Source organism: Callorhinus ursinus, unplaced genomic scaffold, assembly GCF_003265705.2.
Source record: "Callorhinus ursinus isolate GAN/ISIS: 27379988/994484 unplaced genomic scaffold, GSC_fseal_2.0 scaffold17, whole genome shotgun sequence".
NCBI classification, from domain to species: Eukaryota; Metazoa; Chordata; class Mammalia; order Carnivora; family Otariidae; genus Callorhinus; species Callorhinus ursinus.
This window is the reverse complement of record NW_027397079.1, coordinates 3,651,295-3,664,440: the sequence shown is the minus strand read 5'-3', so window position 1 is coordinate 3,664,440 and position 13,146 is coordinate 3,651,295. Positions and strand designations below refer to the sequence as shown.

Here is a 13,146-nt window from a genome sequence, read left to right as displayed (position 1 = left end):
CTTCTTCTTCTTCTTCTTCTTCTTCTTCTTCTTCTTCTTCTTCTTCTCCTTTTCCTTCTTCTACTTTTTTTCGTCATTCTTCTTTTCCTTCTTCATCTTCTCCCTTTCTCCAGAATCTCTCCAATTGGTATGCCTTCCTTCTCCACTCTTGTATCCTTGGACTCCCTAGACATGATCATTGGTGCAATAATATAACTTCACATAGGAAAGATTTCTCTTCCAATTTAATAGTGCTGTTAAGTGACATTAGACTAAGATATTCTGATAGCCAACCAAGAAAACATGTCAATAATCAGTCTTTGAACATTGTAAAGTATAGTGAATAAATAGCTCAGATTTTTCAGGTGCAAAAGATCACTTACAACACCAACCTTAGAAAAGATGATTTCTCCAACAAAGAAAGGATCCTGGCTGATGAAAGCCAAGAACAATAACAATGAAATTTGAGTAGGCAGTTCCTAAAACTTGGGTGTTAGTGTCCGTGTCCAAGGACATCAAAAAATCTAAGAGAAAATGTAGGAGTATCTAGGTATGGGCAAACTTATAAAGAGAGCTACTGGCAAAATAATCGAATATAGAAAGGACAACAATTATTTCTAGATTTATATATATATATATTAATATATATGTATAATATGTGTGTATATATATAGTATATACATAATTATAGTATATATATACTATATATGTAGTAGTATATATAGTAGTATGTATATATACATAATATATATTTTATATATATAATATATATATTATATATAGTAGTAACAAACTCCCCATAAAATAATGCATGGAACATGAGATAATGATAGTAAGATTTATCTCAAAGAACAAATGACTGAGCACCTTCATTAATTTAAATGCATGTAAAATGGATAGCATTTTCAACTGCCAAGTTAGTAAACATTTTCTTTTTTATGCTAAAATTCAACATTGGCAAAGGTGTTATAGTCAAGATATTCTTAAATAAACTGCTGAAATAAACTGGTACGGTTTTTCTAAAAATCGGTTTAATACTATAGATTAAGAGCCTTGATTAAAGAATATTAATTCTAGCAATTTATTCCATGAAAGTGGTCAGAGCTTGCTGATATGGTCAAAAGGTGTAGATGTTATATACAATTGTAAGAAGTGAGAAAAAGCTAATGTCTGATCATAAAGGAACTAAATATATGGAAAGCATTTTTTTTCAAAACTATTCAGTGACCTCAGTAAATCTGAGTTAAAAAATAAACTATGTAATGACAAGGAAAAATGCTGAAAGCAGTCATAAAAGCAGATTAAAATGCATTTACAGGGTTATTTGTATTCTGTTAATATCATATGTGTGTCTTTACCTCTATACCCCTACTAACTTACATATGCAATGCACATAAATAGGGTTGGATATACATAAAAAGTAAAAACAGTGGTCATCTTTAGGTGATATTTTTTCAGTCACTTTTGTTTTCTTTCTGATAATTTTTAGGTTTTCCCAAATTTTCTAACATGTCCACATACTACTCAATCATAAAAACATTCTCTGGGAAAGGAAAACTAATGTGTGTGTGTGATTCTGTGCATATCTTTTGTTATAATAGGATTGATATTAACAGACATTGAAGTTTAAGCAACTAACATACAAGCTCATTAAAAGATTTCTTCAGTAATTACTTAAAGATCAAATCACATTCTGATTTTGGAAAATTTAATATTATAAGAAGACATGTCTAGGGAAGCCTGGGTAGCTTAGTTGGTCAGGCGTCTGCCTTTGGCTCAGGTCATGATCCCAGGGCCCTGGGATGGAGCCCTGCATTGGGCTCCTTGCTCGGCAGGGAGTCAGCCTATACCTTTCCCTCTGACCTTCCCCCAGCTTGTGCTCATGCTCTCTCTGACAAATAAATAAACAAAAATCTTTAAAAAAATACATGTCTACTAATACACAAATGTTTAAGTATTACATCTTATGATATAATAACAAAATGTTTATAAAAAGAAAAATTTGAATTGTACAGTGTGGTTAAAGTAAGTGGTATAATTTATAAAGGAGGTAGCATCAGCTCTAGAATCAAGTATCAACACCAATAATAGCTTCGCTCAAGCTGCGTAACCTAGGATACATTATTTAACCTCATTGTGACTCGATATTTTGCTGGAAAAGATTGTAATCATGGCGTAAGTCTTAAAACATTGCGATGAGATAAAATAGGATGCATATACAGCACTTTGCACAGTGTCAAATGCGTATTGATTTTAAAAATTATTACTCGGTAATAATAACATTACAGTAATGATATTTTAGTCCATGGCTTCAATATCTCTGTTAGACATGTGGTCAAGGGAGTTACAGGGAAAGTTTAAGTCCAAGACAATAAGCCAGGAAGCCTGGGGACAAGGAGTGGCCAGTAGGTTGGGGAGGACAGCCAGAGAGTGTGTGCTCTGGGGGATGAGGGAGCCCCGTGTGCTGCAGGAGCTGACTCTTATCACCATGACAGTGGGGGAGTGCTAGTGGAAATCACCAAAAGATTTAGGGACAGGGAACATACAGATCACCTTGTTCAGGGCTGATTTCAGATTCCAGAGAGTATGGGAGGGGACACAGCAGTCCCCCTTCTCTGGAGCCTGGCTTTCTGGTCTCTGTCCCCCGGGGAGCTGAGCGGAGCGGGGGGGAACAGAGGCTCCTCCTCCTCAGGAACCCTCAAACATCACCAGCAGCCTAGGTCACAGCCCCTACATCATTAGTGTCCCTTGATCTCTGGACCCAGGCATTTTATCATGCCACCTTGTCACAGGAGGGGTGAGTACAGAACAATAAGATGCCTTGAGAGAGAGAAAGAACACATTCACGTAACTTTATATTGGTATCACTATTCTATTGGATTATTAGTTATTCTTGTTAAGCTCTTCCAGCACCTAATTTACAAATTACATTTTATTATAGGTGTGTGCATGTAGGACAAATCATAGATTGGATAGGGTTCTGTGCTATCCACCATTTCAGGTATCCCCTGGGATCTCAGAACTATTCCCACAGGTAAGGGGGTGGGGAGGCTACTCTATCAATATAACAGTTCATTTGAGGACTTTCTTCTCCCTGCTCCCCAGGAAAGGACAGAACAGGGACCATGGCCTCTATAGGGGAATGTGGACCATTGAACTCTTCAGTCTGTTTGCATACTTACTTTCTTGTTGCTCCTTTGTTTTGTTCGGTCTATAAGGATGTGAAGCAAAGTGAAACAACATGTTTGCATGGTAATGTAATTGATCCAGCAGAAAAGAAAAAAAAAAGATTATGCAAAAGGAGGAAAAATTATGGTACTGTGTTTTCTGATGCTGACTCTAGTGTGGATGTGGAGATTCTGGTTTTAGACAGGAGAATGGCTCCATCCTCTATTATAACAGCCATAATTAGAGTATATGGTTACACTGATGTTTATCAGTGTCCACACAAACCATACATTAATAATTAACCAACAATAGGAAATTGAGTCAATACTTAGATTTTTAGTGATTCTTAGGTTTTTTAACTTTGGAAGCATTTTGCTTTGTAGTTTAAAATTTTTTTAGGGGCACTTGGGTGGTTCAGTTGGTTAAGTGTCTGCCTTCAGCTCAGGTCATGATCCCGGGGTCCTGGGATCAAACCCCCCATTGGGCTCCCTGCTCCGCGGGAAGCCTGCTTCTCCCTCTCCCACTCCCCCTGCTTGTGTTCCATCTCTCTGTGTGTCTCTCTCTGTCAAATAAATAAATAAAATCTTTAAAATAAAATAAAATAAAATAAAAATAAATAATTTTTTAATGTGTGTTTAAAGTGGTTTGAATTTTGAGCGCTCATTATAAAAGACAATGAAATCTAATGAAGAAATGTTAAATAATTTGGCTGGGGGTGGTAGGTGATTACATCTATTAATGAAACAATTGAATATTTTCAAAGCATTTCTAAAAAAAATAGGGTATAAACGTTCTTAGGGGAAAAAGTGAGATTTACAATAAAATCAGGCAAGCCACTAGAATTTCTCAAGATAAATTACTTTCAAAACATTCATTTTTCTCTTCAAAAAGATTGACAAAACCCTGAGATAATCCAAGTTTAGTTTTTCTAAACAAAAAAATGTTCCAAACAACCCATGAACCAAAACAATTTTTTAAAGAATGCTGTTCCTACCAATTCAAGAAAAATTGACATAAAAAATGAAATTTGAAATAAATCATATTTACTAAGGGGACAATATAAAAAGACAACATAGATACAGAAGATTAATAGCCTATAGGATAGAATTGCTTACTTATCAAATTTAATAAAAACCTATTGATTAAATAATTGCAAAACCAACAGAACAAGAATATTTCTGACAATAAGAAACTCAAATAGTTTGATTTGTATACATGTTATATACTTAAGTGTTTTATATACCTATATATATTATATATACTTTTATATTAAATTAATAAAATTAATGAAATTATGATAATCCCAAGTCAATAATAAGTGCAATAAAGAGGGTTTATATTTTTAATTGCAAACCTTGAGTTCTTCAGATGTGTCCATAGTTGATGTGTATGTATGAAACAATTTCTTCTGTGATTTGTGAGATTTCTCAATAGTGTCTGATCCTGTATTTAGTAAATTAATTTTGTGTGAAACAATTTTGCATTTCTTTTACTTATTTGAAGTGATCTGAGCTCTCCATTACAGGTAAAGCACTGTTTTAGACGCTGGTACAGGAAGCTCCATGGATATCAGTCATAGAAGATAAGCCTTGACTTCCTAATACAGGTCTAATAAGCATGAGAACCTCCGTGATTTCCCCTGCTGGGGACAGGGGAAGGGAACCTGGGAAGCATACAGGACTGAGCTTGATTAGGACTCAGTCATGGACACAGGATGGGAAGGATGGTCCCTTTGAAAAGGACAGAGAGAGCAGTTGCATTATGTAGAAACAGTACCACCTTATTGCCACTTTAAACATGGTTATGAAAAACCATTGTCATTTCAATATGGTGGTGGTTCTCTCCAATTTCCAAACTACCTGAAGTGAGGTTTAACCAAACCCTGAGAGATTATAGTGAAAGAGAAAACAAAAAGGGCGAACAAATGAAACAAAATAACATATCCTTGCTGTTGCTCTTTTTCAATCTTTTCTACCCTTAATCTGCAAATATTGTCCCTAGAATTTTTCACGTTCTTAAATGTCCTTATAAGAAAGGAGGGACTGATGATATCTATTTGAGGCCATAGAATCTGAATTACTGAGAAACGTTCTGAAGCAAGATAGACCAGTGAGTCTCAGACTCTAATGTTAGCATTTATCCAGCTGTCTCTTCCCCCCAAAAATAAACTAACGAAGAGGAAGGAAAACAAAATAAAAAATAAAAAAGCAAAACTGAGTAGCTGTGCTAAAAATATGGAAGTTGAAGACCAGGTCTAGCTCCGGAGTTTCTGATTCCATACATCTACGGTTGACCCAAGAATTAGTATTGTTATCAATCAGGAAATGTGATTTGATGATTCATTCTAAGACTTGAAAATGAATGGGCTAAACACTTTTATCCACAGACAACCTCAGGCTTTTGGCAGGGTTTGTCCTGGGTGAGTCATCTTTCTGGAGAAGCCCCCATCTTCCTGCCCTACTCTCTCCCTCGCCTCCTGCATCTTTCCTGGTGAGGGTCCAGTTCTGTGGGGAGCTGGGGGAGGAGTAGGAGGACCCTGGATGGTGGCAAAGAGGGGACCATGAGAGGAGGGAGCCTTGGAGGATGCACAAGTCAATGTGCATTTCTTGACAGTGTTGCCAAGAACCAGTGCTGTGTAATCAGAAGACCCAGTGATTTGAAACAAATCAGGACTGAGTGCAGCAGACGGTCTTCAGCAGCGCATCACCATCTTATTGGGGAAAAAAAAAAAGCCCTTGGTGGATTTAGCTTCACACAACTACATATACTTATTTGAGAAATTCCAGAATCTATCAGACTCCCAGATCTGTCCTGTATATTTAGATACCCTGAAAGCTACTCTTTTTATTTCTCTTTATTTACTGAGTGCGTTGAGTCCTCTTTGTTCTGTTTATTTTGGGTGATATTTGCTTTAGTTTTATTCTCTTTATTATTTCCCATTGACCCTTCTGTTCATTATTTATTGTGCATTCATCTCCTCTCTCCTGAGTAACTTAAAGACAAAGTTATTTCAGCACAAAACAGTGAGTGGTTATGATGGGTGACACACACAAAGGCATTCACCAGTTCAAATTGAGACATCGTTCCAGGGAGTCTGGCAGACCAGATCACTGCAGCCAACAGCACCGTGGTAAGAGCAGGGCTACACCTTGTTTTCCCATCCCACAGAGCTAAGGATGAGGAAAAGGGCAGATGAGGAGGGAGCAGGGAGGAGAAGACTGACTCCTGATGCCTACCTTTGGTTCTCCCCTGGACAGTTGGAGGTTAGGGAGCAGGATGCTCAGTGGGGGATACCCTTTGGGATTAGCATCCTTGGAAGGAGGAGAAAGCAGCAATCCTGGGCTTCCTGGAGGTCCTAAACAGCCTCAGGGAGTCACAGGGTGCTTGCAGTTGTCATTGTCCTTCTGGACTTGTATACATTCTTGTGCATTAGTCTTTAGTGTGGTCTGTCCCGGGAAGTATGACTGCAGTGGGTGGGTGGGGGGTGGCTGTCTGGAGCTAAGAATTCCCTGCAAGAGATTGACAGCAGACACTACCCCCTGGCCAGTCCTTTCATGAAGGGGCATCTTTGTGGCACATTCCACGTCCACCAGGAATGGCTGCACCATCAGGAGTCCCATGGTCTGACTAGGGCATTGGCCGTAATGACCTGCTTGAGCCACATAAACATGGTGGGCTAATTTCCTCATTTCTCATCCACACTGTTGGGAATAGCTCTTCAAAGTCTATAAACTACTTTCCTTCCCCCCCCATTCACCTTGTGAAATTCACAGAAAAGGGACTCACGCTCATTGAAAAGTTCCAACAACTGAGTTTATGATATTTAAGTGATTTGTCAGGTTACATGATCATGTGAGTGGGGTAGGATTCAAAGTTCAAGGCCAGACCCCTTTGGATTATGCCAAGAGGGGAAGGCTTGCAATCTCCATATCCCAGTAAACATGTAGGATCATCGAAAAGAGATCATGGGAATAGGAACATTTTGAAAAAAATGATTCAAGAGTCCTTTAGGTAGAAATAGTACCAACTTGCCATTGTGTTGGTATAATGGTGATGAATTGGTTCCAAAGTAAAGGTCAATAGTGACTGTACCTACCTACAATCATATCTGACAGGAGTCCTCTTTTCTCTTGGCTGGTGGACATCCAGTGTCGGTTCCTCCCAAGTGCCTCCCCTTTTCTGCCACACACTGGGTCACACAACATCCCACAGGATCTCAGGCTGGTGCGTCCCCATCACAAGAGTACTCATCAGTCCTCCTGTACCCCACTCCCCGTGTCTACTGTCCCAGCAGCCTATAGATAGCCCATCAAGGATCACCACCAGAGCTGACCTTGCCTTATTCTCATTGCCCTAGTGCCAGATCCTAAATGTCCAGATACCCTGCCACTATATCCTACCTGTGGTTGTTGTGCATCTCAGCCTTGGTGAAAGCCGCCACCCCTCACTTTACCCATCTGATGGCAGCTTTGTCTTGGCCGCTCCCAAATCCCAAATCCTAAATCTGCTCAGTGGCCAGCACTCCCCATTCCTTCCAAATCAACTTCCTGTGATTCTGTCCTCTGTGGAGGTATTTCCAAAGGTGCCTTCCACCTGGAAAGGTGTTGTCGATGCCAACATCGGGGGATTGGCTCTTTCCTCAAATGTAAAATCTTGCTTTTTAAGGGGAAGGTGGGAAATGAGGGAGAATCAGCTTTTATTCTATCTCAGAAAGGAAAAAAAGTAAAAGTATCCATAGACTATGCTTTTCCTTCAACTTTGGTGACACTCAGGTGATTTCGAAGGCCAGGTGCAAGGCTGTCTTCATTGTTCAGCTTCCTTCCTGTTAGGGGGTCTCTAACTTTGTGCCCTCCACACTCGAGCTGGCAGAGCACAAAAAGGGTCTTGGGTTCTGAGTGAGATCTGTATCCAAGTCACACATCTTACCCCCTGTGCACTTTCAACAAATCTGTGAGCCTTGGTTTCCTGGTTTCCTAATATGAGTAAAGATCTGCATAAGACATACCTGAGTTGTGTGAGAATTAAAAGCCATAGTGTTTGAAGAGGCTTCCCAAAATGTAAGCTGTTAGCCAACGTCCTGGTGAAGAGTGAGGTGAGAAGTGGGATGTGGGACTCTGAGAAGCAGAGCTGCACAGAACTGATAGCCAGAGGCTCAGAAAATCCAGTGGCCAGATGGTGGCAGAGTGGAGAGAGAACAGAGGTTCAGTGACATCAGCCGCGGAAGGACAATCCCAGAGGACAATTCCTGGGGCCACAGTGAGGGCAAACGTGACCACAGAGATAGGAAAGTAACAGCAAACACCATCATGGACTGAGTCTACTGTGTTCACAGTCGTCCACTACCCTGAACATCTAAACCTTCCAACACAGTGTTTGTGCCTCTGCTTTTGAGATCAGCATGCCCACTGTATTAGGGCTCTCAAGAGAATCAGAACCAATAGGATGTGTATGATTTTTTATAAATACTAGCTCTCACAATTATGGAAGCTGAGAAGTCCCCAGATCCACAGAGTGAGCGGGTAAGCTAGAGAAGAACCGAGGAGCTGTAGTCCCAGTCCAAAGGCTGGCAGGCTCAGGACCCAGGAAGATCTGATGGTTCAGTTTTAATTTTAAAGCAGAAAAAAAAAAAAAAAACAAGAAACTAATATCCCAATATGTACGCAGGCAAGCTGGAAGAATTCTTTCCTATTCAGGAGAATGTCAGCATTTTTTTCTATTCTGGCCTTCTACTGATTAGATATGGCCCACCCACATTAGGGAGAGCAATTTGCTTTCTCAGTTGAGTAAATTTTTAAGATTATTTATTTATTTATTCATTGATTTATTTATTTAGAATGGGAGGAGGGACAGTGGGAGAGAGAGAATTCCAAGCAGACTCCATGCTGAGCATGGAGCCCAATGTGGGGCTCAATCTCATAACCCTGAGATCATGATCTGAGCTGGAATCAAGAGTCGGACGCTTAACTGACTGAGCTACCCAGGTGCCCCAGTTGATCAAAATGTTAATCACATTTAAAAAACACTCCCACAGAAGCTCCTAGAATACTGTTTCAAGTATCTGGACACTCGGTAACCCAGTCAAGCTGACACATAAAATTAACCACCATAGCCACTTTACAGATACTCTGAGTTAAGTAACTTATCCAGACCACATAGCTACCAAGTTGTTAGCAAAGATTCGAAATCAGGTCTGTGTGCTTTCAGCTACTCTAGGTCCAGGCTCATTTATGTAAATCATAACTGTTTAAATCAAATATTAAATCTATTTAATATAAATATTATTAAAATATTTTAATGTAAATTACAATAATACAATTTTAATATTTAAAACATTAAATGTTTAAACTAAAATATTATTTTCTAGTTTCTTCCTATAAATGCCTCCTCACTTTTTTATTCCATAAATGGCCAGAAAAGTGGAACTTCTTTAAATGTCTCATATAGGACAGACAATAATTAAATTACTTAAATTTAAGCCTGAGAACTATGACTTTGGAAACTAATCTCATATATGCTTTTTTTTTTTAATGCTGTCTATAGGTAATAAGCATCTGGAAGGATAGGCATTCTTTGATTTAACATTTTATTGAATATTTCTAAAAATTATCCTGAATGTAGCAAATTTAGAAAGCTCTATAGTCACTACACATACATTGAGAGAGCAATCCCCCTGAGTACTTGGAATGATCATGATTTCTAGACTTGCCATTGCTAGTGGTGAATAAGTTCAGATGGAGAAGCTAAACTGTATCACATATTATTTCTAGCTTCTGACACTGCTGTTATAAGATATGATCTTGCTGTTTGATGGCCTTGCATTAATTATTCACAAGCTTTTATACTTCATTTTCTTTGCATTATTAACCTCTTAGAACGTGTCCCATTTTCCGGAGCTTAGTAGGCAAGCAGTCGTGACTGGAAATGCTATGAGGATAAAGCACTATTTTATGGTATCTCTTTGAGTCTTACCTACTAATGGCTTTATTTGGTTTCTTTCAGTGAAAAAGGCAATTGAACTGAAGTCCAGAGGAGTCAAGATGATGCCCAGCAAGGACAGTAGCCATAAAAACTCTGTCTGTAAGTCTTTCTTTCTTTTTATATGAGGATTGATATGTCAGTTGGGGGGACACAGAGAAGAGAACGGATGGGTTCTGGAGAAGTAATTCTATAAACTGCTTTTCTCACTTCATCTCTTGCTACTTTTCTACCTCTAAAAGTATTTTCTGAAAGAAAGAATATGCACTGGCTTTCCCATGTTGGGGAAGAACGTCATGTTGACAGTCTCCTAAATGAATCTCCTAAATGTATCTCAAATTGATCTTCATGCTGTGTCCTCCTCGGTCACTGTGAGGCTGGACCTTCCTATTTCTCCTATAAGTAAGTGTTCCCCTGTCAGATGTTTTGATCCCAGTTTCCCTCCTCATTCCTGTATATACCACACACACCGATTGATTGATGTGTGGGATATAGATGTCTGGTCTTATCATTTTCCTATTAAAATGTTCTGAAGAACTGGTCTGAAGAATAAAATAGCTTCACTACCAGAAGTGTTCTCTCTCCTTCCACTGAATGCAGAACCCCTAAGCAATGCTTGGAGCCTCCCCCCGATGCCTTTGAAGCCTTCGCAGACTCTCCCAAGCAGTTAGCTCTTCCCTGGTTTTGTTTCCCTGGTGCCATGTCCCTACCTTTGTTACAGCATTTACTTTATCACAGTTCACTGTGGTTTTGCTTGTCCCACTAAATGAAGACCAGCAAGCTCCATCAGCCTGTACCCAGGTGGGTGTTTTTCCGGGGCCATCCTTTCCCATGCACCATGGTATTTTTAAGATGTTCAAGCTGTCAGCTTGTCTTTTCTGTTCTTTCCTGGTGATTTCTTTTAGTGTCCCTACTTACCTGCTCTCTTGGGGCTCCTTATGCAGGGTTTGGGATCCATGCATTTTATCTCTTTTCCACCACCCAGCATTTAGTAGAAGCGGAAGCTCAGGGTGGACATCTGTTGCTCCTGCAGCTCAACCAACTCTATTTTTATTCTTATGATATTGGGCTTCTGCAGGAAGTTTTATCCATGACAAATATTCCACAAAAACTAATAAATAAAAATAAACAACAATATACATCTTTTAAAAATCACTTTGTACGTTGACCTACCTCTGCTTTCTCAATATCCCTATTCTATGGTGTCCTACTCATTGTTTATGTAACAATGGTCCATTGACTGTGTGATGACCCTATTCCCTGGCACTTGAAAAAGACAGAGAAGTAGACACAGGCTCCTAGGATGTAGGTGTCAAATACAGGGCGTGTCTTAGATCTTTCAGGCTATCATAACAAAGAGAGCATGTCCTGTCTCTTTTTATAAGGGCACTAATCCCATCATGAGGGCTCCAGCTCATGACCTACTTACCTTCCAAAGGTCCACCTCCAAGCACCATCACACCAGGGGTTGGGATCTCAATGAAACAATTTTGAGAGGTGCAAAGATTTAGTCTATCGGAAGGTGGATTCCCTAAACTCTGACTAACTTATGGTGGATTCCCTAAACTCTGACTAACTCAGGCCCTTAGGCACCGCCCCCCCCACACAAATCAATCTGTAAATATTTTCACTAGACTTTCTGTTTGATAATCATGGAAAGTGTCATTCAAATTAAATTGGACTAAAAAAATAAGGATGGAATCCAAAGGAAGGCAGAAAACAACTGAAGAGCAGAGGAAGAAGGGAAGGGTTTTAATAATAAAGTTTTAATATTTTTTATTGTTAACTTCTAATTCTGGATGTCGTGAGTACCCATACTATGCCTGGTGGCATCTCTGGATTTACTCTCATATAAACAGCCCCTTTGTAAGTAATCCTGCCTTATATGATTCTCCTCCAGAGTGGCTTTGTTTCCTGTTGGGACCCTGTTGAAGATGTTAGAAACTGCTCAAGATTCTGGTCAACCACAGAGGGCAAACTACCCAGAGATTCAGGTGTTTGAAAAGAAGCAAAGGAACAAAACCACTAGACAAGGCAAGGAGTCATGCCTTCTAACAGTATCGATCCATGGCTAACCAAGTGCTAGGAAGAGAGACAGAAGCCCTGGCTAGAGAAAAGGAAGGATGTATGTGACAGACGACCTCAAGGGACTCGAGGTTTAATGATGGAAGGCTGATATCATGATAGCAGTTAGATCATGACAGTGCTGAAATGATGTCAGATGTACCGTGTTTAATAGCAAGAGTAAGTAAGGATTTTATAAGTTGAACATTAAGAAAGTTTATACCAATCTATGGTAGCTGGTACTTAGGTTAAAAACAGATAACCCATTGTTTCATTTGAAAATAAACAATTCAGGGGTGCCTGGGTGGCTCAGTCGTTTCGCATCTGCCTTTGGCTCAGGTCATGATCCCAGGGTCCTGGGATCGAGCCCCACATCGGGCTCCCTGCTCAGCAGGAAGCCTGCTTCTCCCTCTCCCACTCCCGCTGCTTGTGTTCCCTCTCTCACTGTCTCACTCTGTCAAATAAATAAATAAAATCTTTAAAAAAAAAAAGAAAATAAACAGTGCATATGTCTGGATATATCACATGGTCTGGATTCCAGCCTCTTTAGCACATCTCCTTCTAGGCCAGTGTGCATTTTCTTCCTAGACTTGCCTTGATTATACATTTGGTCCAAGATGAACTCTGTGAGAGCAGAGTTCTCCTCAGGGAACACCTCCCCAGCTGCCGCCCTGCAAGGAATTACGCATTGCGCTTCCTCATCCTCAGATAGCCCAAACTAACAAGCACTTAGCACTTATTTACCTATTAGAGGAAAAAGGGAATACACATAAAAAGTTCATTTTCCCTGTTGTGGAACAAAAGCCCTACACGTTCTCTGTTCTACTCTTCTCAATGGAATTGATGAATCTTTTGTGAATTTTGCTCTGGAATCACTATGTTCGTCAGTTTATTCAGCCAGCCCTGATTTCATGTACCAATTAACCCTTAGTAATTCACATTAATCTTTAACATGCATAA

General features: G+C 39.6%; 1 protein-coding gene across 1 annotated transcript in view; it reads left to right on the top strand.

Moving 5' to 3' along the window:
• Nucleotides 1–13,146, top strand: part of CSMD1 (CUB and Sushi multiple domains 1) — a 2,052,675-nt gene that overhangs the window by 1,340,939 nt on the left and 698,590 nt on the right. The window contains exon 7 of the mRNA XM_073902260.1: nt 10,147–10,224. Within this exon, the coding sequence (XP_073758361.1) occupies nt 10,147–10,224 (78 nt within the window). The remainder of the gene's footprint in view (nt 1–10,146; nt 10,225–13,146) is intronic.